The sequence below is a fragment of the Lepus europaeus genome, chromosome 7 (genome assembly GCF_033115175.1).
Source record: "Lepus europaeus isolate LE1 chromosome 7, mLepTim1.pri, whole genome shotgun sequence".
Classification (NCBI taxonomy): domain Eukaryota; kingdom Metazoa; phylum Chordata; class Mammalia; order Lagomorpha; family Leporidae; genus Lepus; species Lepus europaeus.
This window is the reverse complement of record NC_084833.1, coordinates 9,659,597-9,685,237: the sequence shown is the minus strand read 5'-3', so window position 1 is coordinate 9,685,237 and position 25,641 is coordinate 9,659,597. Positions and strand designations below refer to the sequence as shown.

Here is a 25,641-nt window from a genome sequence, read left to right as displayed (position 1 = left end):
TCGTCAAGGATATTCTCAGATGAAGCTGGGCAGTGCTTCGCTGTGAGCGTGAGACAGGTCAGCTGCTGTCTGTATCCATGCCTTAACCATGTCTGACACAGTGTTGGGTGCCTCGCCCTTGACTCACACCAGGGCATTTGCTCTTGTTGTCTGCAACGTGAAGGCTGGTGTCTTTGCAGTGAGAAGGAAAATAGCGTTTTAATATTGTGATGAAAGTAGTGTCTGTCTCCTGGATCTTGCAAAGGGTTGGAGAAGGCATTTTGGGAACTGCTGCCTCCTCCCGTCTTGTCTGTGGATTCCTGGACTGCGTGTCCGGTCCTCCGGGCTGACTCCCGCTGTCCTCTGCCCTTTTCTGTCACTGCACGTGTCACAGTGTGGTTTCTGGGACTGGCGCCGGCATAGGGACTGAAAGGCAGCCCTGACATCTTGCTCACCATTAGGTCCCTAGAGGCTGGGCCAGGGCCCAGTGCATGGTAGGCACTTGGTGAGGATTTCCTGAATGAACAGCTTGCTTTGTGTTGGGCCCTGTGCTGGGAGTTGGGGACCTGGAGCTGTAGCAGGCATTGGCCTTCTTCCCAAGAGATTTTCGTTTTTTTTTTTGTTTTGTTTTTGGATACTTTTGGACATTTCTGTCCTGAGAGGACCATGCTCCCAGTGAGGAGGCAGCAAGAGACCTACCTAGAGCCACTGGGGATGGTGCGTGAGTGATGAGGGTGAGCCCCAGGCCAGTGAAGGGAGCCATAGCCTAGCCACCGATTCCCCGTGGCTCTCGACCGTGTCTCTGTTTCTGATGCCTGTTCTGTTTCTTTGTTTTCCTCTTAGGCCATAGTTACTTGGAGAGGCTCCTGAACGTCGAGGTGCCCCAGAAAGTCAGGTGAGTTCCGTTCTAGGCCTTGGGGACCTTCCCAGGGTAGGCAGGGCACAGTGGGGGGCCAGGGAGTCCAGGGGAGCTCAGTGTGGAGGCACTTCCTGGCGCGGAGCCTTTGTCCAGCCTGGCAACCCGGCCTTCTGCCGTCTGCCTTCTGGACTGTCTGACCAGGCAGTGCTGTGGGTTTCAGATCTGCCTGCAGGGCTGGTCAGCTCTGGCTGGGCTTGGTCCTTTGGGCATGGGCGGGGGCGCTGCATGGGTTGTGGATGAGGAAGAGCAGCCGTGAGGAGCCACGTTCAGACGGGAGTGGGGCAGAAAGGGGGCTGCCCAGGGGTAGGGGGTGCTCCCTGCTTCTGGATTGCACCTGGTGCTGCTTAGGCAGGATTAGGACTCCTTTCCCCTGGGGCCATGTCCTGCCAGCACTAAGCTGGCCTCTCCCTCCTGGCTTTGGAGCAGTGGGTCAGCACCTGGCAGGGGAAATGGTGACTGGGCAGCCCTGGCTTTGCTGCGCCATGGGAAATAGAGAGCAGACCTCAAAAGAGACTCATCGGGGCCCAAAGGTTGAGGTAGAGTGGGGATGGTGTTTCCATCCTGAATCAGAGCTCTGATGGGGGTGACAGGGAGCCAGCTGTGGAAGCCCAGGGAGCCCCTGGCTGCAGCTTCCATCCTGCCTCCTGCCTGGGGCTGAGGGTCTGTGGCTCAGGCCGGGGCCTCTCATGTCGCCCCTGTGGAGAGGGCTGGAGCTTTCTAGCCAGTCCCCAGAGTGCCCCCGTTCTGTTTTCAGCCCCACACAGGAGCCCAGCAAGGAGGCCGACCCTCTGGAGGCAGCTGAGCCGGAGGTAAGGTGGGCAGGCCTAGGGTGGGATGACTCTGGGCCCTATTGTGCCCCATGGCCGTCCTGAGCTCAGGTTCTGGGTGGGGACCCAGATACCTTGGATCTTCCCGCAGGTCCCCAGCAATGCAGGGAATACCTCGTGGCCACACAGTGCCACCAAGATCACCGTTAGTACACCAGGCTTGAAGCCTGCAGCTGGTGGCCAGGACACGCCCTCTGAAGGGCAGCGAGGTGAGTCTCCTGACCTGTTGTGTGCAGACCCAGAGCTGCAGCTGGCCTCGGCCTGGCTTTCTCCCTGGGCAGGAGTAGACCCCTTCCCTGGGCTGATGTGAGGCCAAAGGTGCAGGAACTGCTGCTGAGTACCTTGTGGAGTGGCCAGGGCCGGCTGGGGCAGGAAGCAGGGTGGAGGGCCTGCACTGAGATGGTTGTGTGAAGGTGTGGATCAAGGCCTTGAGTGGGAAGAACCATGGGCTGGAGGTGGGGAGGGGGTCTGAACGCCGACCCAGCCTCTTGCTTTGTCTCTGCCTGAGGCTGACTGCTGTCATTGTAGGCCCTTGGGAGATGCAGGAGAGCTGGCCTAGAGCCCTCCCGGCTTCCCAGCCTGGGGGTAGGGGTCTCTGGGTGCTGATTCACGCTTCCCTGGGAAGAGCGCTTCCCCCTCTGGTGGAAAGAATGCTGGAGCCGTGAGAACTTGAACATGGCTTCTTCCTCTTTATAGTGGGGTCAAGGGCGGTGGTCATGCCAGCTCCATGGCCCTCAGGGTTGATGCAAGGGCCCTGTGGAGGAAGGGGTGCTTTCTCCTAATGCTGAAACAGTGCACTGACCCAACATGCCGCACCCGCATGGCGACCCGGCAGCAGGAGTTCTCCCCACCTCCTGTCAGGGCGGCACCAGCACAGAGGACCAGGAGGGGTGGACGGCCTCTGTGTGGGGACATGTTGGGGCTGCAGTGGCGTGAAGCTCTACACGCGGAGCTGGAGCGGGTGGCATGGCCTGGGGCTGGCTCCGGAGGATGGTCCTCTGTCCTCGCTGCAGAAAGCCAGGCTCCGGGGTGAGGGGACTGGGCTGGGGAGAGCGTGCCGGGCTCTGAACACCCCTGGCTCCTCAAGGCCATCAGTGCGGAGACTGACGCGTCTGCTGCTGGCTACCCTGGGGGCGCCCCCACCAACGCTGCCGCCACTGGTGGGCACCTCTCTAATTCCTCCACGGCCACCCCCCCACCGCCATTCCTGCAGCCTCGCTGAAATTGCTCTCTCCACAGAGGCCACGGCTGACCAAGCAGATGAGCCCAGAGAGCCACCTCAGAGCGTCAGGTTTGCATCTGGGAGGGGGCATGCAGGCACGAACCTGGGTCCTGGCTCAGGGAGGGCGGGTGTGCGGTTGAGGCTCTGTGGCCTCTTGCTGGCGTGTAGCCTGGTGCTGATGCTGCAGGTGAGTGCTGGCGTGGGAGTGCAGTGACCAGAGCATCCCTCTGACCTGCTGGCTGTGTGACCTCAGATCGGCCACCTCCCTACCCCTGGGCAGCAGAGGGTGCAGCCCCTTTTAGTAGCAAGCTCTGCGGCCTGGGCCTGGTTTGTCACTGGGGCCAGCTTTTTGGGGAGTGGCTGGGCTGCGGTGGTCAGCCCTGTGACCCCACGCTGCTGCTTCCTGCACCTCGACAGGAGGAAACGCAGCTACAAGCAGGCCATGTGTGAGCTGGATGAGGAGCAGCACCTGGAGGACGAAGAGCTGCAGCCCCCCAGGAGCAAGACCCCCTCCCCGCCCTGCCCCGCCAGCAAGGTGGGTCAGGCTTCTGCCCCACTCAGGGTCCCGCCCCCCCTGCCCAGCCCTGACCCTGCGGGTCTGCAGGTGGTGCGGCCTCTCCGGACCTTCCTGCACACAGTGCAGAGGAACCAGATGCTCATGACCCCGACCTCGGCCTCGCGCAGCAGTGTCATGAAGTCCTTCATCAAGCGCAACACTCCCCTGCGCGTGGACCCCAAGGTGAGCGGGCCCCCGCCCCACAGCTGGCACGAGGCTGTTGTGAATAGCATGGGTTGGGGTAGAGGAGGGCATGGCCTGACCCTGGTCAAGGGCCAGCTTTAGCCATGTGGCCGCGGGCAGCCCTGTATTTTGGGGACACTGTCATAGCCCAGGGGCTGGGCCAGTTGGTGTGAGCTGGGTCTCAGGCCCTGAGCTGGGAAGGTGCAGGATTGGCTAAGCAGACCCCCTGCATTGCCCGCCTATCCCCCCCAGCCTTAGTGGGGAGAGGCACACGTGTTCGCCTTCACTTTAGGGGACAGTTCGGGGGGTGCGTGAGCTGAGATGAGGAAGGAGGTACTGAGTGGGTGTGAGGCCCGGGCAGACCCACTGGCCCAGCTGGCGTGTGGTCTGCCTTGCAGGACGACCCCCAGCCTGGCATTAACTCTTGGCTTTCTCCTTGTCTCCTCTTCTCCTCCACAGAGCAGCTTTGTCGTAAGTAAAGCCTCTTCCTGTCCTGTGACAGCTCCACCGGGTGCTTTCCCCGCCACAGCCCTGTTCTTACATAACTGACGCACCCTAGAAGCACTAACATCGTGCTGGGAGGTGGGGTGGCTGGCTGGAGATACCGCAGTTTGGGGGCTGCGTGACCTCCCTCTGCAGAGCCCGCCTCCTCTGCCTGGAACACTGCTCCCAGAGGGAGGCGAGCAAGGGTGTGGCCTGCGGTGTTTCCTCCCTGCCCCTCTCTAGCACTGGGTCCCTCTGGGGTCTGTGAAGAGAACAGACAACTTTCTGGGATTGCCAGAGCCACTGGGCCTGAGTGCAGCCCGGAGGCGCAGAGGGAGGGGGCAGGGCAGGGCAGGGCAGGTCTGACTGCACTGTGCTTGGAGTCTGGGTCTTGCTGTGTGGGTGGCGGTGGGGCTGTCAGCCGTGGCTTCTGGAAGCCTGGCTGCAGAAGCTGCTCTCTTCTCAGACACCTCAGGGCCTCTGTCTGCTCCTGTCTTTACTTCTCCTTGTCCTTTCCGGGGTCTTCATGAAGATTTTCACTGTTCCATTCTAACTTGTCTGTTGTGATTTGGACCAAATGACATCTAGCACTTCAGAGCCATTTCGTGGTTGTTCTAGGTGTTCCATACTCAGCCCTCCATGGTATCTAGAGTCCGTGCTGTTCAGCTGGAATGCAGACCCCAGCACCACACCTGCCCCTTTACTGTCCCCCACTGTGTGCTGCAATAGTCTAAGACATCACTTCTGCCGATGGTCACTGCCGTGTTACACGTGTTGTAATTTTTCTTTCAGTTATAGAATTGTAGAACAATTAGGGAACGCAGAGGAAAATAAGGGCGCAGGCGTTTGCCTAGTGGTTAAGATGCCTCACTCACAGCAGAGCGCCTGGGCTCAATACCTGGCTCTGCTCTTGACTCCCACTTCCTGCTAATGCACACCCTGGGAGGCGGCAGGTGGGGGCTCCAGTGAGTGTTCTCCTGCCTCTGAATGGGAGACCTGGACTGTGTCCTGGGCTCCCAGTTTTGGCTTCAGTCTGGCTGAATCCTGGCTGTTGTGGGCATTTGGGGAAGTCAACCAGCAGATGGGAACTCTGTCCGCCCCCCCCCCCCCCCAAAAAAAAATTAACGACAAATTGAACAAAAAGGGAAAAGAGTACAAGGGCATTCTGTTATATTTCTTCAAGTCTTCACTTCTGTCGCTCTGCCTTTGTCCTGGTGTTTTGAGCGTTTCCTTCTGGTTTCATTTCTCTTCTCCCTGAGGCACTTCCTGTAGCAATTCTTTTGGAACACGTTGCTGGCAGCAAATTCTCTGGTTTCCCTTCATCTGAAGATTGCTGGTTCCCCTTTTCTTCCCGCAGAATATGCCACTTTTGTTTCTGCACTTGTTTTACTTATTTATTTATTTATTTTTTAAAGATTTATTTATTATTTTATTTGAAAGAGTTACACAGGGAGAGAAGGAGAGGCAGAGAGAGAGAGAGAGAGAGAGAGGTCTTCCATCCATTGGTTTACTCCCTAATTGGCTGCAACGGCTGCAGCTGTGCCGATCTGAAACCAGGAGCCAGGAGCTTCTTCCAGGTCTCCCATGTGGGTACAGGGGCCCAAGGGCTTGGGCCATCCTCTACTGCTTTCCTAGGCCATAGCAGAGAGCTGGATCGGAAGAGGAGCAGCCAGGCCTAGAACCAGTACCCATATGTGATGCTGGCGTGCCAGGTGAAGGATTAACCTACTGTACCACGGTGCCAGCCCCCATGCATTGGGTTTTAAAACTTCAGTTACTATGTTGAAATTTTTTCCTGGTTGTGTTAAGAATGTCTGAAGGACGTTTTTGTAGGAGCTGCTTTAAAGTCTTTATCAGATAATTCCGGCATCTCTGCCCCCGGCCACTCTGTCTGCTCATTGCCTTTTCCCATGCCTGTTGAGGTTTCCCTGGTTCTGTGCATTCTGGATTGTGTCCTTGACTTTTGAGCTGCTGTGCTGTGAGACCGGGGTCTTGTTTAAATCTTGCGGAGAATGTTCATATTTTTATGCACGTTGCAGTTGAATAGCAGTTGACCTGGGTGGATTCCAACCTGGCTTCTATGGGGTGTGGTTCCCACAGCAACACCCTTGCTGTGCATTGGGTCAGTCTCTGGTATGCGTGCCGCTCAGCAGTTGGTCTGGGCCCTGCTCCTGTCAGGGGTCTGCTCCTTTGGTTCTCCATGTTTTTGGTGTGATAGTTAGGCTCAGGTCCTTGGATTTGCAGCTTGGAGCTGAGCTCAGGAGTTCACCGGTAACCTATGGGATCCCTTCCTGGTCTCTCCAGGACTTTGTGGTTTTCTGGGGGCTCCCTTTCGTGTCCTACAGCTGGGGCTGTAGTGACCCTGCTCTGCCGTGTGTTCCCTGCCACGTCCAGGGCCCCTGGCAGGGAGTAGGGAAAAGAGCAGCAAACAGGCTTTGGCCCAGACTTCGGGGGTCACAGCGTCAGCGTCTGGAGCGGAAGCTTCTGCTTCAGAGTCTTGCCTCTGCAGCGTCCTGTGACTGCTGCTGCCCCGTGGCCGTGGGGCTGCCTGTGGGCCAGGCCGCCAGGGAAAGAGGAAAAGAGAAAGATACGGAAACGAGGTTTTGGCCCTCTCTGAGCACAGACGTTCCCTTCCACTCCCTGAGTCAGCACCAGAGGGCTTTCCCCAGCCTTCTCTCTGTCTGTGCCCTGCTGACCCCTTTGGGGTTTCAGGCTGCTCTGAGTTTAGGCTGCAAGAGAAAAAAACCTGGTGAACTCCCTGGTGTCTAAAAGTCAGGTCTTCTCCAGTCTGCCTGCTGCATTTGCTTTTTTTTTTTTTTTGACAGGCAAGTAGACAGTGAGAGAGAGAGAGACAGAGAGAAAGGTCTTCCTTTTGCCGTTGGTTCACCCTCCAATGGCCGCTGCGGCCGGCGCACTGTGGCCAGCGCACCACGCTGATCCGAAGGCAGGAGCCAGGTGCTTCTCCTGGTCTCCCATGGGGTGCAGGGCCCAAGGACTTGGGCCATCCTCCACTGCCCTCCCTGGCCACAACAGAGAGCTGGCCTGGAAGAGGGGCAACCGGGACAGAATCCGGTGCCCCGACCGGTTTCTAGAACCTGGTGTGCCGGCACCGCAAGGCGGAGGATTAGCCTAGTGAGCCGCGGCGCCGGCCTGCATTTGCTTTTCAGAGGCCTCAGATAGCTGTTCCTTGCTTCTGTCCAGGGTGTGTGGACAGGTGCAGTGGAGAGACAGGTGGAGCGTCCGCTCCATCTCTGTAACTGGAGTGTCCTCCCCATCTCCAGGCGGGGACCAGATTTCTGCTCCTGAATCGGGGCCAGGAGCCAGCGGCCAGGGAGAAATCCCCAGTGACCACCATAGGGAGAGCGAGGCTGCTAATGAGGCTGAGCCAGAGGTGAGAGCCGGGTTGGAATGGTGGGCGCAGGCCTCCAGGCCGCCACTGCCCGCACAAGATCACTCAGGCGAAAGCACCAGTGGTGTCCTTGACCAGAACCCCTGCCTGTGCCGGCAGCTGGCTCGCTGCTGTGGCCCTGCCCCTCGGGGCTTTGTGAATTTGCCCAGGAGGGGGTGCCAGCATCAGTCTGCTGTACAGCCAGCTGCTGTTCTAAAGAGCTGGGTTTAGCATTAGTGTAGCAGTAGCCCAGGAAGTTTGGAAAATAAAGTCAGTCTCTCTGTGGCAATCTCGGTTAGCGTTTGGCTTCATTTGATTTGATTTTTTTTCCCAACTCGTAGGAAATAATGCACATATACAAAAGAGTGTGTGTGTATCTAAGCACAACGTGGTACTCAAGTTGGAGCATTTTGGTTTTTCAGGTTTTCACATTAGGGATGTTTGACTGGTAAGGTCCATGCAGTTATCCCCAAAACTGAAACTCTTTTGGGACTTAGCCTTTGGGGTAAGAGACATTCACTCTGTATGTGAAGTGTAATAATTATTACTTATTTTTCTAAAGACTTATTTATTTATATGAAAGAGTTACAGAGAGAGCGGGAGACAGAGGTTTTCCATTTGGTGGCTTACTCCCCAAATGGCCACAATGACTGGGACTAGGCCAGGCAGAAGCCAGGAGCCTGGAACTCCATCTGGGCCACCCACATGAGTGGCAAGATCCCAAGCACTTGGGCCATCTTCTGCCACCTTCCCATGTGCATTGTCAGGGAGCTGTAGCAGAAGTGGAGCAGTCAGGACTCGAACTGGTGCTCCTATGGGCTGCTGGTGTCATGGGCGGCAGCTTATCCTGCTATGCCTCAGCGCTGGCCCCACCCTTGGGTACCCAGAACCTCCTTAAGCAGAGCATTAACCTGGACGGTTGAAGCTGTCCTGCTGTCCCTTCCCAATCTCATTCTTCATTCTCTTCTCAGTGGGACAATGTGTGGAGTTACAATCAGCACATCCTTCTGAGCTGAGTGTCTGTGCTGCCCGTGGCTTGGCAGGGCCCAGCAGAGGGCGCTGGTGACTCAGGCCTTCTGGAGGCACTGGGGGAGGCTGAAGGCGCAGGGCTGGCCCAGGTGGGCACAGAGGGCTCGCAGGAGCGATGCCTGTGAGAAGTGCTCTGCTGCTGCTGCCCGCCTGGCTGAGGGCCATGGGGCACTGCTGGGGTCAGAGCGCTGTCCTCGCTCACGTCCCAACGTCCCCTGCTCCCCAAGGAGAAGGAGCGGCAGCGCCTGGAGAACCTGCGGCGGAAGGAGGAGGCCGAGCAGCTGCGCAGACAGAAGGTGGAGGAGGACAAGCGGCGGCGGCTGGAGGAGGTGAAGCTGTAAGTGGCCCGGCCCCAGTCCCCGGCTCGCCCTGCCGCGGCCGGGCTCCTCATGACCGGTCTGTGCCCCGCAGGAAGCGAGAGGAGCGCCTCCGCAAGGTGCTGCAGGCCCGCGAGCGGGTGGAGCAGATGAAGGAGGAGAAGAAGAAGCAGATCGAGCAGAAGTTTGCTCAGATCGACGAGAAGACCGAGAAGGTGTGAGCCTGGGCTGCTGGCGGCCAGGGCGGCGGGGGCCGTGCCCCTGGGCCGGAGAGACTCAGTGGACCCAGTGGGCTGCTTGGAGTTTGCCACCCTGCACCCCTTTGCTGCCTTCCCTGTGGGCACGCTGAGGGTTGAAGGTCTCTGCCGTGGGTCTCCTGGCTGCTCCTGGCAGGGAGATGGGGTCAGGTGCTCCTGGGCAGGACTGGCTTCCAGTGCCCTCCCCCTGGGCTGTGGCGGGGCGGGGGGTGAGCAGGGTGCCCAGGGAATGGGGTGCCCATCGTGTTGAGTTCCAGGCCCCAGCCTAGAGGGGCTGCCCTGTTGAGCACACGTGGGTGGGCCCTGCAGGCCAAGGAGGAGCGGCTGGCCGAGGAGAAAGCCAAAAGGAAGGCAGCAGCCAAGAAGATGGAGGAGGTGGAGGCGCGCAGGAAGCAGGAGGAGGAGGCCCGTAGGCTCCGGTGGCTGCAACAGGTGCGAATGCAGGTGGCCACAGGTAGGGGTGGAGCAGGAGGGCCACGCCGTCCAGGAAGTGCCAGGAGGCCCTGCCGGGCACACCCTGCTGTGAGGACTGATCCTGGTGGCTCTTGCTGCCTTAAGCCCAGAGGAGATCCAGCAAAGTCTCGGGGGCAGGGATGGTGACAACAGTCTGCCTCTCGTGGTCTGCAGTCAGCAGTTGGAGGGTAAAGTGCATGCTTGGAGCCAGGCTTCTCATTTCTGCTCTGCCATTTGTTAGCTGTGTGACCTTGGGCAGGTCACTCGACCTCTCTGTGCTCTGTTACTTCGTGTAGCAGTGGTATTAACCCGATGGAGTCCTTGTGATGGCTAAATGTGTAAGTGTGCGTAGTGGTTGGGCACTGTCTGGCAAATGCTGTGTTCTCCGCACGGTTGCTGTTATGATCTGTCCCGGGATGCTCCGCCTGTGAGAGTAGGGGAACCGTCCCACTCCAAGTGCTGTGCCACTGATAACTAGGGTGTATTGTTTACCCTGTGCCAAGTGTGTCATGTGTGCAGACCCGGCAGCTCCCCGGGGTGTGGGTGCTGCGTTCCTGGTTTTGCACGAGTTAAGTGGCTCCCCCAGTCTCACCCAGCTCGAGAGTCTGACGCCGGGTCAGTTCACTGCCTGCAGACGTCGGGGCAGATGTCTTTTCAGGCTGGCCCCTGGGGATTCTTGCAGTCTTGCTTGGGGCATCCTGCAGCCCAGCCCCAACCGTCGTCTGCCGTGGCGGCTGCTGGGTGGGAGCCGTCCCTCTGCACCTCCTGCTGCCCGCTTTTCCCTCCCTTTGCGCCCAGGCCTGGCCAGAGCATCCTGACCTTGCCCTGTTCCCACTCAGGAGGAGGAGGAGCGGAGGCACCAAGAGCTGCTGCAGAAGAAAAGGAAGGAGGAGGAGGAGCAGGAGCGGCTGCGCAAGGCGGCCGAGGCCAGGCGGCTGGCGGAGCAGCGCGAGCAGGAGCGCAGGAGGGAGCAGGAGCGGCTGCAGGCCGAGAGGTGAGGGCTGCGCTGAGTGTGAGGGCGGCTGCCGGCCGGGCTCCCCCTGACTGTGAGGGCGGCCGCCGGCCGGGCTGCGCTGAGTGTGAGGGCGGCTGCCGGCCGGGCTCCCCCTGACTGTGAGGGCGGCCGCCGGCCGGGCCCCCCCTGACTGTGTGAGGGTGGGTAGATGCGGCCCTTGCCTAGGTGCAGCCCCCGCCCTCACCTGGGGGTTTGCCGGCTTTTTTCCAAGCTCCAGACCCAGCTGCTGGCGGCCGATGGACTGTCTGAGTGGGTTGCAAACTGGCCATGGGAGAGTCGAGGGATGGTGGGTGGGGTTCCTCAGGATCTTGTCTGGCTCTGCCTCCAGTGGATGTGCTGACTGCCTGGAGCCTTCCTCAGCCAACGCGGGCGGGGTCTGGTAGGAGGAGCTCATTCTCAGTGGGGTCCGCATGGGCGCTTTGGCAGGAGAGAGCTTTGTGAGCTGTGCCGGGGGCTCAGCAACCTTGGCCACTGTCTGACTACGTGTACCTCCCCTGGCCATGATGGCCCCGGTACTTCCTGCCCCCCACACTTCCAGGTGGTCCCTGATTGGCACCTGCAGTTCTCCAGCACAGTGGTCCTTGTGGGGCAGACAGTAGTCCCACTGCTGGTTTTAGAAGTCTTTATCCAGGAGCCACACCCAGTGTTGGCCAGGAGACCCCTGGGGTCCTGTGGCTGTGAGTACAGACACAGCAAAGTGCCCTGGGTGTGCAGACCCGCAGGCCCAGCACTGTCATTGGTGCTGCTCCGTCTCGGGAATCAGGCTTCATGGCGAAAGGACTCGTAGCCAGAGGGCAGGCTGTGTCAGCTCATCTCCTGTGCCTGTTGATACCCAAGTGTCCCTGGTCCTGTGGGCAGTCAGAAATAGGAGTCTGGCCAGGAGGGTAGGGGGGCTGAAAGCAGTGGGTGGTGCCAGGCAGTGCTGGGGGCCTGAGTGGGGGTGGGGGTGAGGGGTCAGCAGAGTGATGGTCGTGATGGACAGCTTTGGTGGGTACTGGCTTACATTCTTAGTACACGTTTCCTTGTTTAATCCTTGCTTGAAGCCCACTGGAGTCGGAGCCATCAGCTGTCCCTGACAGTGGGGAAGCAAGTCAGATGGGTCCATGCCTTGTTCAAGGTCATGAGCTCGGAAGTCCGCAGCCCCTGTCCTGATTCGTGCTTGGAGCCAAGTGTCTGCCCTGTGGGACAGGGTGTTGTAGAGGGCAGCACGAACTGTCCCATTTGATTCTTAGGACTATCTTGGAGTAAAGGTGCTGTAGTCCACATCACATAAAAGAAAAAAGAAGAGAGAGGCTCAGAGACCTAGGTTGTGTGGAAGAGCAGGGTCGCGTGTTGGCCAACTCCAAAGCCGGGGTCCGGCTTGTGCGCCCTGCACGCTGCCTCTGGCCCATGTGCCCATTCTGCTGTCCATGCCGTGTGGGTCCTGGCTTCCCTGGCAGGGATGGGAACAGGACCAGGGCTCTGACATTTCTCTCTGGATCCTCAGGGAGCTGCAGGAGAGGGAGAAGGCCCTGCAGCTGCAGAAGGAGCGGCTGCAGAGGGAACTGGAGGAGAAGAAGAAGAAGGTGAGGAGCGCTGAGGGTTCGGCTCCTGGCGGGTTCCACAGTGAGCTGTGCCCTGGGAAGGGGGGCTGCCTGGCCTGCCTTGCGTGGGTGGCAGTGGGAGAAGGGGAGGCACACCCACCTCTACCACCGGTGCTGGCTGTGTCCCAGGAAGAGCAGCAGCGTCTGGCAGAGCGGAGGCTGCAGGAGGAGCAGGAGAAGAAAGCCAGGGAAGCCGCGGGGGCCAGCAAGGGCCTGAATGTGACCATGGACGTGCAGGTGAGGCCTGGGCCTCAGACGAGAAGGGCTCGGGGTGGGGAGGGCCCCTCTTGGCTTATTAGCTTCCCAGTAGCTGCAGGCGCCAGCTGTATGTGTTAGGGCCTTAAGAAATACGAAAGTTGCTCTTGGCCCAATGGGGGTTTTTACCATTTTTCTATACATACTATATTTTAGTATAATTTCTACTTTTCTGTATTTTATACATATTGTAGTTTTTGTATATACTAGTTTTTAAAAAAGATTTATTTATTATTTTATTTGAAAGTCAGAGTTATACACAGAAAGGAGAGGTAGAGAGAAAGAGAGAGAGGTCTTCCATCCACTGGCTCACTCCACAATTGGCTGCAATGGCCGGAGCTGCGCTGATCTGAAACCAGGAGCCAGGAGTTTCTTCCAGGTCTCCCACATGGGTTCAGGGGTCCAAGGACTTGGGCCATCTTCTGCTGCTTTCCCAGGCCATAGCTGAGAGCTAGATCGGAAGTGGAAGAACTGGGGCTCAAACTGGTGCCCGTGTGGGATGCCAGCACTGAAGGCGGTGGCTTTACCGCTTCGCCACAGCACTGGCCCCTGTACTATGTTTTGTACATATGTTGTGCATGTATATTTTTTCTTATTCTGAAGGTAGAATTTGTTGTTAAAAAAAATTCCAAACTAAATGTTATAAAAAGAGTATAGAAAGTTGGAAAGGTACCCACAGGAGAAACTACCAAGCTCAGTGTCTGTGTTTGTGGAGATGACCATTAAGTGTTTACATGGACTCCGATACCTGCACACGTGGGCACAGACCAAACATACCACTTGCAGCTTGGATTCTCTTTTTCCTTTGCGTATTGTGGACGTCTCTCTGTTTCAGCACGTGTAAACTGCTAATTTTTGGTGGCTATGTTCCAGTTAATTGTACTGGGATGTTATTAGCACCTGTTGATGATCATTTCTGCTATTTTTAGTTCAGTGCCATTACCAAATAAAACATGGAGTGGGCAGGGGCTTTCCTGGCAATGTAGGTAAGATGTTGAGAGGCCGGTGCAGTGGTGCAGTAGGTTAATTCTCTGCCTGTGGTGCCGGCATCCCATATGGGTGCCGGTTCTAGTCCTGGCTGCCCCTCTTCCAATCCAGCTCTCTGCTATGGCCTGGGAAAGCAGTAGAAGATGGCCCAAGTCCTTGGGCCCCTGCACCCGCATGGGAGACTGGGAAGAAGCTCCTGGCTCCTGGCTTTGGATTGGTGCGGCTCCGGCTGTTGCGGCTATTTGGGGAGTGAAACATAGGATGGAAGACCTTTCTCTCTGTCTCTGCCTCTCATTGTCTGTAACTCTAACTCTCAAATAAAATAAATAATATCTTAAAAAAAAAAAAAAGATGTTGAAAACTTGGGAGTTTGCTGAATGCTCATGTCTGATGGACATGAAATTGCGATTCCTGAAGTCTCCTGGAGTTGTACCAAAGGAAGTGAGTCTTGTCTTGCTGACTTGGAAGAAAAAAAACTTTTTTTAAAAGATTTATTTATTTTTTTATTTGAGTGGTACAGTTATAGACAGAGAGGAGGAGGGAGAGATAGAGAGAGATCTTTCATCCTCTGGCTCATTCCCCAAATGGCTACAACGGCTGGAGCTTGGGTGATCTGAAGTCAGGAGCCTGGAGCTTCTGGGTCTCCCATGTGGGTGTAGGGGCATCCTCCACTGCTTTCCCAGGTCATATCAGAGAGCTGGATCAGAAGAGGAGCAGCCAGGACTTAAACTGATGCCCATGTGGGATGTCAGTACCGCAGGCAGTGGCTTTACCTGCTTACGCTACAGCGCCGGCCCCCTGGAAGAAAATTTGCCACCTATTGTAACATGAAAAAGGAAGCTACTGAGTAGTGTGTGTTCTGTGACTTCTTACAATGAAAGAGTGATCCCTGAACTCTAGTTTCTTTCTTTATTACTTTTTTTTTCTTTTTAAGATTTTATTTATTTATTTGAAAGGTAGAGTTAGAGAGGTGAGAGATTGAGAGAGAGAGAGAAAGAGAAAGAGAGAGAGAGACTCTGTCTACTGGTTCACTCCCCAAATGGCCGCAATGGCCAAGGCTGGGCCAGGCTGAAGCCAGGAGCTTCTTCTGGGTCTCCCATGCGGGTGGGCCATCTTCTACTTTCCTAGGCACCTTAGCAGGGAGCTGGATTGGAAGTGGAGAGCCAGGATTTGGACTGGTGCCCATGTGGGATGTTGGTGCTGCAGGTGGTAGCACCTTCTACACCACAGCGCCGGCTCCCAAACCTCCTAATGTCATGTGAAATGAGGGGAGGTCACGGGCTCCAGTGCCCTCAGCCGTGAGAGTTGCAGGAGTGCACAGAGGAGGAGATGACGGCCATGTTGGTTTTTTTTCAGTCTCCTGTTTGTACCTCGTATCAGATGACTCCACAAGGGCACAGGGCTCCCCCCAAGATCAACCCAGATAACTATGGGATGGACCTCAACAGCGATGACTCCACTGATGACGAGGCCCATCCCCGGAAGCCCATCCCCACCTGGGCCCGAGGTAAGCAGGGCCCGAAGCTCCCCAGGAGACTCTAGTCCTTGACCGTCCTCACCTTCCAGGGGCCTGAGGGTGGTGGTTTGGCTACTGCAGGTGGCAGGAGGCTGTTGTGCTGTGGGCTGGTGGCTTGAGGCATCAGCCTCGTGAGCCTGCCTCAGGCCTTGGGGAGGGTGTGGTGTCCTGTGGCCTGAGAGCTCATCTGAGGAGGAGACCTGTGCGGGTGGACTAGGTGAGACCCACTTCTGGGTGTTCTGACATGAACTTGAGGCCCTTCCTTGGAGTCTTGCCCAGCAGGGCTGTTGAAACTTGGACCCAAATAAACACCTGGGGTGGGAGTAGAGCTGGGAGTGGTAACTGGATGTAGGCAGAATGCTGAGAGCTGGATCCTGCTGGGGAAGTAGCAAGGATGAGGAGAGGCCTGGGGCACTTGAGCAGGATTTGATGCAGGAGTTTACAGATCCCAGCGTTAAAACTGGGTGTGGGCGAGTGAGACTGTGCTGTCTCAGACCTGGGTGTGGGGTCTGCTGGATAGAGCAGGGGCATTGGCACACAGTGGGTGCTGCTGGAGGGAGTAGGCATCAGTGCACATAGTAGGTGCTTTGCAGCATTTTTTGAAGTACAGGCTGCAGTGGGAGGCAGATTCCCCAGAAAGAAGGGCCTGGAATTCCCATAGGGATCAACATTCTACAGAGGACGGCTTGCTGGTATGGGTTTCACCTCATTCGAGCCCCTCAGTCACTGGATTCCGGCTTGGTCTCCCTAGTGACTAGTGTTAAGTCGCTTGGGAAGTGGCAGTGAGCAGGTGTCACTGCAGAGTCAGGCCAGCAGCAATAGCACCTAATCATGGCTGACCTTGGGTGGCTTTGCTGAAACAGCACGGGGTGCTGAGACCTAGCCAGGAAGGGTTATTGAAAAAGAACCGAATTAGCAGCGCCTGGTACAGAGCAAGTGCTGAGGGCAGGTTCCCGCTCCCTCACACCCTAGGGCCTTCCCCAGCCTCGTTGGTGGAGCAGTGCCCTCCCACGGCCCTGGCCTGGGGCGTCTGTCAGGCTGCACTGTGATGAGAAGCAGCAAACAGGGAGGTCGAGAGCAGCATCTCGTGCTCGAGTTCTGGAGATGAACTCGCCTTTCTGCCGGGGCTGCGGTTATTAGCCTTGGCCTCTGGGGAGAAGAAAGCCCCTGCGTCCCAGTCATGGTGAGGACAGTGACCTCATGTGGTGGAGAGGTCAGCCGAGAGCCTGGCTCTTGTGAGCTCTTGTGGTCTGTCTGCAAGAGGCTGGCAGTAAGGATGTGAATAAGAGCTTTACCTATGCTTGGTGTGGGTGGGCGGGGGAGGGCTCTGGAAGACGAGCTGATTTTGGGGGTTGGGATAGGCAGGGGTGAAGAGGATGCCAGGGCACTGTGGGTAGCAGGGAAGGGATAGGAGGCTAATGGAGAGTGACCTGGACCTCCACTTGCCCCTGCAGGCACCCAGCTCAGCCAGGCCATCGTCCACCAGTACTACCACCCCCCAAACCTTCTGGAGCTCTTTGGAGCCATTCTCCCACTGGACTTGGAGGACATCTTCAAAAAGAGCAAGCCCCGTTATCACAAGCGCACCAGCTCTGCTGTCTGGAACTCACCTCCTCTGCAGGGCCCCAGGGTCCCTGGCAGCCTGACCTACAGCCTCAAGAAGCACTGAGGCAGGCTGTGGCCTCCTTGGCAGTCTCTGCTCCTGTCGCTGTCCGTCTGTCTCTCTCTGTGTCGGTCTGGTGTCGGCCCGCCTGGTGTGCCAGGCTGAGGGCTTGGTCAGTTTTATGTCAATGTCCTCCACGTGCCAGATGTTTCTGCTGTAGGTGGAAGGTGGCTCCAGACCTGTTTGGAGGATGGGTGTGGTGGGTGCTTGGGGAGGAACCAGGCTGAGCCCCAGCCTGCCCACAGGCAGCACTCTGTAAATAGGTTGTAATTCAGCTGAGTTTTTGTCTCTAGTGTCTTGAGAGCTAGATTAATAAAGTGTATTCCTTCAAGCCTGCCGTGGGTATTGTGAAAACTGGGGGGCCTCAGCACCACGCCCTGCAGCTGTGGGCCACTTGGAGGGGGGCATCAAGGTCGCCTGTTGGGAGATCCTACCCCCAGAGATAGTGATGCAGCGGGAATCCGGGTGCCTGGACAACCCCTGGGAAAAGCACACCTGTTCCTTTCATGATGGAGCAGGTGAAGGTGCTTCCTGTTTTTCTGGGTGCTCCTTGTTTGTAAAGAGGAGCTTGTCCCCTGGGAGCGACCTGGATCTTGACAGCTCTGTCGTTCCTCAAGCTTCACCCTTGCTGCATGGGTGGTCAAGGAACCTGAGGAAGTCTGTGTGTACTGCTGAAACATGGCTGAACTTAGAAAAGGGGGGGTTCCCTCAGAACCATCTTGGGACCAGTGCTTGCAGGCTGAGAGGTTTCCCCAACCAAGCAGACAGCCACTAACTCAATGCTTAGTGCCAGTGAAAGCTGGCCCTGGTCCTGCCCACTAGCTGCCTGCTGTGTTCTTCAGTGCACACCCTCTGCTGCTCTGTCCGTAGAAGAGGGGCTGGCAAGCCAGAGCCCATGGGCCAGGTCAAGCTGCATTCAGCTTTCTGAAGTTTTTTGGAACACACTTAATAGAAACCTTGTCCTTTTTCACCGGTTACCTCCAGATGCTCTGCTTCCAGGGCAGATGGGTCATGCAGCTGAAGCCAGGTGGCCTGCAGACTTGAAAACATTTATGATCTGAACCTTTACGGAAAAAGCATGCTGACCCTTGCTTTAGGACAAAATAAAGGCTAAACACCAGAGCCTTTAATAAGTGAGAAAATAATGAACACAGAACAGTAGACTGGAGTCTGGAAGATTCTACCTGTTTTAGGAAGCCTTTTGTCCAGAGAGGGACTTCTTAGGAAGGTGGAAGGTGTATTTTGGATGACAGCTTTGGAGGTTCATGGTCCAAGGTGGGCAGCCTCACTGGTTTGCGGGTGGTAATGGAGGTGGATGGTGGAGTGAGTGCAGAGGGAGCACCACACGGTGAGCAGAGACCTGGAGCTCACTCATCTGTCCCTGTCCACGTGTCTGTATAAAGATCCTGGCGACTCCACACTAGCAACTAATCCAATCCAGTCACTTCCCAAAGACCTTGCCTTCAGACCACAGTTGGATCACACCTTGACCCTCCGATGCCATTGATATGAGACGGGTTTAAACATCTTCCTGACTTGGGAATCAAATCGTGTTCAGGGCACTATCAATGCAAAGCAAAGCACTTATGGTTGGTTGGAATATGGTACCCAACTTACATTTGTTCCTTATGTTCTGAATGGATAGTTGTGTAAGCTGATGAGTTGTTTTTGTCTAAAAGCCAGTAGCAAAATATTTTTGTGTGCATATTGATGCAGTGTGTTCAAGACAAGGTTGTTACTCAGCAGAAAGGTAATTCCAGGTGCTCTGTGTCTGCAGCACTGGGTTTTGTCAGTGTTTCCTCGTTTAGCCATTCTAGCAGGTGTGTAGTGATCATTCCTCATGGTTTTAATTTGCATTTCCCTATGGCTGGGGAGGGTGAATGTCTTCCCATGTATTTATTTGCCGTTTGTGTATCTTTGGTGAAGAGTGTTCTCAAGTCTTTTGTACCTTTTTAAATTGGGATGATTTCTTTCTCACTGTCGAGTTTATGAATCTTTCTGTACTGTGAATACAAATCTGTTGTTGGGTTTGTGCTTTGTAGCATTTTCTCCCAGTCTGCAGCGTATCTTTTTGTTTAACAGTGTCTTTCACAGAGCAGGACTTTTAATTTGGCGAAGTTCAATTTATCAATTTTGTTTTCCTTTATGGGTTGTGCTTTTTTGGTGTCATGACTAAAAAATCTTGGTCTACCGCCCCAGCTACCAAAGACTCTGTGTTTTATTTTTGTACTTGTTGCATTTTGATTTATGATCTATTTTGAGTTAGCATTTTTAAAAGTGTGAAGTTTATGGTTTTTGTTTGTGTTTGAGTGCATATGCGTGGATGTCTAAGTTGGTCCAGCACCAATTGTTGAAAAGGCTGTCCTTTCTATACTGAATCCCTTTTGCCTCTTTGTCAAAAACCAATTAGCCATATTGTTGGGCCTGTTTTCTGGATGTCTTACTCTCTTCCACTGATCTGTGTCTCTCCTTTTGTCAATGCCATGTGGTCACGTTTACTGTAGCTTTGTAATAAGTCTAAAAATCTAGTAGTGAAATTCCTTCAACTTTATTTTTCCTTTTTAAAATTATTTTGGCTATTCTATCAGGTTTTACTTTTCCATGTGAATTTTAGAATCAGTTTATCTGTACAAAATTTCTTCTGAGATTTTGATTGGAATTGCATTAAATCTAAAGTCAAATTTGGAAAGAATCCACATTTTTGTGACAGGGAGCCTTTACTCCATGAACACAAGGTGTTTATTTACAGCTCAAGTTTCCTCAGCATTTTGCAGTACCAGCACACAGATCCTACACATACATTGTCAGATTTATAACTGCTTTCTAGGAGCTGTTGTAAATGTGTTATTTTTCTGACTTTGGTTTCTACTTGCTTATTGCTGGTATATAGAAAACAAATGATTTTTTTTGTGTTGATGTGCCTTCTGATGCATCTACAACAGGCTCCGTGGGAAATGCATAGCGCTAAATGCCTGTGTTAGAACAAAGGGTCTCAAATCAGTGATTTTTGGCTTCTACTCTAAGAGATTAGAAAAAGAAGAGTAAATTTTTAAAAAATGGAAGACGAGAAATAGCAAAGAGCAGAAATCAGTGACAATGGAAAGAGAAATGGTGTTGTAGAAATGAATAACCCAAAAGCTGGGTCTCTGAGAAGCTTAGGGAAATTTGCAAACCTGTATCTAGACTGATCAGGGGAAAAAGACAAGATAAAAATTACCAGTGCCAGGAATGAGAGAGGTGGCATCAACTACAGAGGTTTTAAGGAGTTAAACTGTTCTGAACAATTTATGTTAATACGTTTGACAGTTTAGGTGAAATGAACTCACAAGTTCCTTGGAAGATACAGATTATCTCAGGTCACTCAAGAAAAAATTAGAAAACCTAAACACCAATATCAATGAAAGAAATAGAATTTTTAGTTAAAAATCTCACAAAGAAAGCTGTAAGCATAGAAGGCTGTACTGATAAATGTTACCACACATTTGGAAAAGAAATGGTACCACGTCTACACAAGTTCTGCCAGCCAACTGAAGTGGAAAGAATAGTTCTCGATTCTGGGAGGCCAGCATTTCCCTGACCCCCACACCAGACACTGCAGAAATACTAACACAAAAGTTCTAGCAGATCCAATCCTTAATAAATTATCCTTATAAAAAAAGACCATCTTGACAAAATGAGGTTTACCTGAGGCATGCAAAGTGTTTAACATTTGAAAGCTTATTAGTATAATTCACTATGTTAACTGTGCAAACAAACAATTTGGTTAACAGAGGCAGGAATCAACACTAACCACAATTCAACACTAACAATTTGCCATAAAAGTCCTAAGTGAATAGGGATCAAAGGAAATTCACTCAGTTTGATAAAGCACTTCTACAAAAATCTCAACATGATACCTCATGTGGATGCATTCCTGTTACTACCAGCTCCAGGGCAAGGATGCCCACTCTTGTGAACATTTTACCAGAGGGTGTAAGACAGTGCAGCAGGGCAAAAAGCAAACAAAAAGCACTGGAAAACAACAGTTAAAACTCAGAGATAATTTTTGGAAAATCTGATAGCTACCAAAAAGCTGTTAGGACAAATAAATCAGTTTAGCTTGATTGCAGTATGTAAGACTTACACACAAAAAACTTGTATTTGCCATATGTTCTCAAATTAAAATACAATTTAGGATGATGTTGACAATTGCAAAAAATTTTAGTGGTAAATTTTACAGTCTGAAAGATGTGTGTGGAGAAAAACCACAAAACATTGATGAGAAAAATTATTGAAGACTTAAATGGGATATATATATACCATGTTCATGGATATAGTTTTTTTTTTTTTTAAGACCTATTTATTTGAAAGCGATAGAGAGATCTTCCATCTGCTGATTCACCCCCAGATGGCCCCAACAGCCAGGGCTATGCCAGGCTGAGGCTAAGAATATGAGAACTTTTTCTGGGTCTTTTTTTTTTTTTTTTTTTACAGGCAGAGTGGACAGAGAGAGAGAGAGAGAAAGGTCTTCCTTTGCCGTTGGTTCACCCTCCAACGGCCGCTGCAGCCTGCGCATCTCGCTGATCCGAAGCCAGGAGCCAGGTGTTTCTCCTGGTCTCCCATGCGGGTGCAGGGCCCAAGCACTTGGGCCATCCTCCACTGCCTTCCCGGCCATAGCAGAGAGCTGGCCTGGAAGAGGGGCAACCGGCATAGAATCCGGTGCCCCAACCGGGACTAGAACCCGGTGTGCCAGTGCCGCAAGGCAGAGGATTAGCCTGTTAAACCACGGCGCCGGCCTCTGGGTCTCTTACATGGGTGGCAGGGGCCCAAGTCCTCAGGCCATCTTCTGCTGCTTTTCCCAGGCCATTAGCAGGGAGCTGGATTGGAAGTGGAGCAGCGTCCAATTGGGACTCAAACTGGCACCCATGTGGCATGCCAGCATCATAGACCGTGTGGCTTTACTTGCTAAGCCACAATGCTAGCCCCAGATACAATATTCTTAAGGTGTTAATCTCCCCCAGAAAGGTTTAACTCTTTTTTAAAGATTTATTGATTTGTTTTTAAAGATTTATTTATTTTATTTGAAAGTCAGAGTTACACAGAGAGAGGAGAGGCAGAGAGGTCTTCCATCCAGTGGTTCACTTCCCAATTGGCCACAATGGCTGGAGCTGTGGCAATCTGAAGCCAGGAGCTAGGAGCTTCTTCCGGTCTCCCTGCAGGTGCAGGGGCCCAAGCACCTGGGCCATCTTCCACTGCCTTCCGGGGCCACAGCAGAGAGCTGGACTGGAAGAGGAGCAACTGGGACTAGAACCTGGCGCCCATATGGGATGCTAGCGCTTTAGGCCAGGGCATTAACCTGCTGTGCCACGTCGCCGGCCCCAAGATTTATTTATTTATTTTTTTAATTTGAAAGCCAGAGTTACTGAGAGAGGGAGAGACAGATAGATCATCCATCTTTTGGTTCATTCCCCAGATGGCCACAATGACCAGGACTAGGCCAAGCTGAAATTAGGAGCCAGAGGTTTCTTCCAAGTCTCCCATGTGAGTGCAGGAACCCAAGCACCTGGGCCATTCTCCACTGCTTTTCCAGGCACATTAGCAGGGAGCTGGATTGTAAGTGGAGCAGCTGGGACCTGAACCTATGCTCTGATATGGGATGCTAGTGTTGCAGGTGGCAGTTTAGCTCACTGTGCCACAATGCCAGCCTCTGAAATTCTTAGGGTCCAGGAATAAACCATCACTTTGGTTTTTGACAAAGGTCAAAAGGCAGTTCAATGTGGAAAGCATGATTTTTTTTCAACACATTGTCCTGGAACAATTAAATATGTATGTCTAAAAATATCTCCAAACTTTCCTCACACTCTATTTCAGATTTAATTCATAAAATATCATAGGATTAAACTTAAAAGCTAAAATTTAAAAAGCAAACAGGACCAAATTTTTAGTGTCTTTGTATTTGGCAGAGATTTCTTAGGATTCAAAAAGTGTGAATTTTAATAGAAAGTCAACCAATTGGATTAGACTTAATCAAATTAAAAACTTGGCTTAAAGTCACTTTCTCGGCTTCTTTCATTTATTCTCCCATGGAAGGGAATAGCCTGCCCTACTGTAATTCTGGGAATAGAACTGGGCCCATCTTCACCATCTGCTCAGAGTGGGGAAGAAACAGGTTCCCCTAGGCCCTGCTGCTTCAGTGGTACTCATTCGTGAATGCCAGCCCCACCCGTCACTGTAACCCACTCCCTTATCCACCTGCACACTTCTTCCTGAGCCACAGCTGGTGACCTGCTCTGTGAGGCTTTTCCTGTGTCTCATCAGGTAGACCATAGCATAGCTCCTTCTGACTCCTCTGGGCATTTAGCAGCACAAAATCCATGTGTTGCAGCGGGGTTGTGGCCATCAGCCATGGGCATTCCCTGTCACTGAGTCTGCTGAGCCACAGTGAATGCTGGGTAAACTCTGCTTGAGCAAGAGCCAGAGCAGCTTGTCTCCCTCTGGGCCTCCTTGATGCAAACATCTCTGTTAAAGGTTTAGGGACGGGAGAGCAGGCTTGGGAAGGGAAGAAGGCACTAATGTGACTTCGAGGGGACTGCAAACTATAGAGATCCAGGTTACTGTCTTACCTGAGATTTCAGAAGCTCAATTTTGAGGCTCTCCTAGACATCTGAAGAATCAAAAAGAGGCCTACCACATGCCTTGCATTTCTTACTGAGCTTGTGTCTCCAGCCAGCAAAGTAGAAAATGAGTTGCATGGCCAACCTCATACACATCCCCTGTCCTGTGCACGTTGGAGGGAGGAAGTGAACTCACTTTATTTTTCTTTGTAATTAAAAAAAATTATTTATTAGAGAGAGGTCTAACATCTGCTGATTGACTCCCCAAATGGTTGCAATGGCCAGAGCTGGGCCAGTCTGAAGCTAGGAGCCAGGAGCTTCTTCTGGGTCTCCCACTCGGGTGCAGGTGCCCAAGCACTTGGTCCATCTTCTGCTGCTTTTCCAGGGAACTGGATCAGAAGTGGAGCAGCTGAGACTTGAACCAGTTCCCATTTGGGATGCAGGTGGCTGCTTTACTCACTGTATCACAATACTGGCCCCAAACTCTCTTAGAAGGTGGAAATTTCAAGGTGTTTTAAAATTGTACCTACTTAGTAGGGGTACTTTTATTGCAATTTAGCAAACCTGAAAGAATAGACACGAAGGCTGATATGATTCAGATGTAGTTGTCTAAATCCATGAAACTTTAGTCTTTTTTGCACAAAGAAAAATCCACACACACTGCTACTTTTGTCACTTTTTTTTTAAAAATAATCTCTATCTCTCTGCTTTTAAGAAATAGGAAACTTGATAATATCAGATTGATTCCAGGTTAACCATTTAGTGGTTACCTACAAAGGAACAAGAGGCAATAACATTGAGTGTTTTGATATTTTTTAAGTTCTCTGTTTATTTTCCCTGCAGCTTTGTCTCTGTCCTGAGAGGATTTATTGGTAGGGTGTTGCAGTTGATTTCTCAACATTGTTGCAGTGGGTTCGTTTCTGAGAGGAGCAGTGTGGTGGGGGCAAGAGGCGCGGAGTCAACACACAGACTCCGGGAGTCGGGTGAAAGCAGGCTTGAGGTGAGAAGACTCCTTTCTTTGAGTTAGTACAACAGCTTATATAGCCAAGACCAGCCAATCCGATCAAGGGGCTGTCTATGCCCCAACCAATCACAGCCTGTTGCCAGGCAGTTTCCAAAGCCATCCAATCACAGCCTGTTGCCAGTCAGGCTCTTGTTGCCAGGCAGTTTCTGAAACCATCCAATCACGGCCTGCCGTCAGTCAGGCTCTGTTGTCATGTGGTTTCCTCTGTTGTCATGTGGTTTCCGAAGCCATCCAATCACGGCCTGTTGCCAGGCAGTTTCTGTTGTCAGCAGCCATCTTAGCATGATCTTTTCACCTCAGTGGCCATCTTGATATGACCTTTTCACCTCATTCCACCACAGTTGGGGACTATATATATGAAGAAATACTCAGTATCACTAGCTGTGAAGGAAATGCAAATGAAAACCACAATGAGATACCACCTCACCTCAGTTCAAATGACTGTTATTAGAAAGATAAAAAGTAGAGAGATCCAAGATAGCTAAATAGGGTGTTGCCACACTAACTTATGCTGCTCTGGGATATGAAAAGAACAAAGGAAGAGGCTCTGTTTCCAGGATCTGACCAATGGGAATTTTCAGTGAAGAAGTAATAAAAAGAAGTGATAAGGCCGGCACCGTGGCTCAATAGGCTAATCCTCCGCCTTGCAGCGCCGGCACACCAGGTTCTAGTCCCGGTCGGGGCGCCGGATTCTGTCCCGGTTGCCCCTCTTCCAGGCCAGCTCTCTGCTGTGGATCGGGAGTGCAGTGGAGGATGGCCCAAGTGCGTGGGCCCTGTACCCCATGGGAGACCAGGAGAAGCACCTGGCTCCTGCCTTCAGAGCAGTGTGGTGCGCTGGCTGCAGCGGCCATTGGAGGGTGAACCAACGGCAAAGGAAGACGTTTCTCGCTGTCTCTCTCTCTCACTGTCCACTCTGCCTGTAAAAAAAAAAAAAAAAAAAAAAAAAAAAAAAGAGAGAGAGAGAGAGAGAGAGAAGTGATAAAATCAACGAAGTCTCCCTGTAACAAGAGGAGAGAAGCCAGACAGCGCTGCAGCCAGCTGCTGGCTGTGAGCCACACTCTTACCACACCGTGTGGCCTGCTGCTCACAGCTTTAGCTGAGAGGGAGTTCCACAGTCACCCACTGATTTTTACTTGTCTGGAGAGCTGACTGGGGTCGGAGCTGGGCTTGGAACAGGGAAGCTTCCTGGCTTCCTTCCTCTTCCTGACTCCCGCAGAGTGCCCTGCTCAGCAGGGAAAAGTTGTGCAGCATGCTTCTGTCCTACCAGCATCTCGGAGTTAGACAGTGTGAGGGGGCAAAGGACAGATCTGCATTATGCAACTGTGGCAGTTTTGGGGCATTAGCTACAGAGCTATGCTCATGAACTCTGTGTGTGCAAGAGATTCACCTTAG

General features: G+C 53.0%; 1 protein-coding gene across 4 annotated transcripts in view; it reads left to right on the top strand.

Annotated features, from left to right (window-relative positions):
* Positions 1 to 19,245, top strand: part of INCENP (inner centromere protein) — a 30,035-nt gene extending 10,790 nt beyond the window's left edge. The window contains exons 5-19 of one of the 4 annotated variants that reach the window (XM_062196010.1): positions 823 to 874; positions 1,653 to 1,707; positions 1,796 to 1,934; positions 2,965 to 3,016; positions 3,365 to 3,482; positions 3,552 to 3,686; positions 4,146 to 4,157; positions 8,814 to 8,923; positions 8,998 to 9,118; positions 9,470 to 9,592; positions 10,453 to 10,607; positions 12,115 to 12,193; positions 12,341 to 12,448; positions 14,810 to 14,960; positions 16,424 to 19,245. In XM_062196010.1, the coding sequence (XP_062051994.1) occupies positions 823 to 874; positions 1,653 to 1,707; positions 1,796 to 1,934; positions 2,965 to 3,016; positions 3,365 to 3,482; positions 3,552 to 3,686; positions 4,146 to 4,157; positions 8,814 to 8,923; positions 8,998 to 9,118; positions 9,470 to 9,592; positions 10,453 to 10,607; positions 12,115 to 12,193; positions 12,341 to 12,448; positions 14,810 to 14,960; positions 16,424 to 16,638 (1,625 nt within the window). In that variant the 3' untranslated portion in view covers positions 16,639 to 19,245. The remainder of the gene's footprint in view (positions 1 to 822; positions 875 to 1,652; positions 1,708 to 1,795; positions 1,935 to 2,964; positions 3,017 to 3,364; positions 3,483 to 3,551; positions 3,687 to 4,145; positions 4,158 to 8,813; positions 8,924 to 8,997; positions 9,119 to 9,469; positions 9,593 to 10,452; positions 10,608 to 12,114; positions 12,194 to 12,340; positions 12,449 to 14,809; positions 14,961 to 16,423) is intronic. The other 3 variants (XM_062196012.1, XM_062196011.1, XM_062196013.1) reach the window with 3 other exon arrangements.
* Positions 19,246 to 25,641: the final 6,396 nt, after the last annotated feature.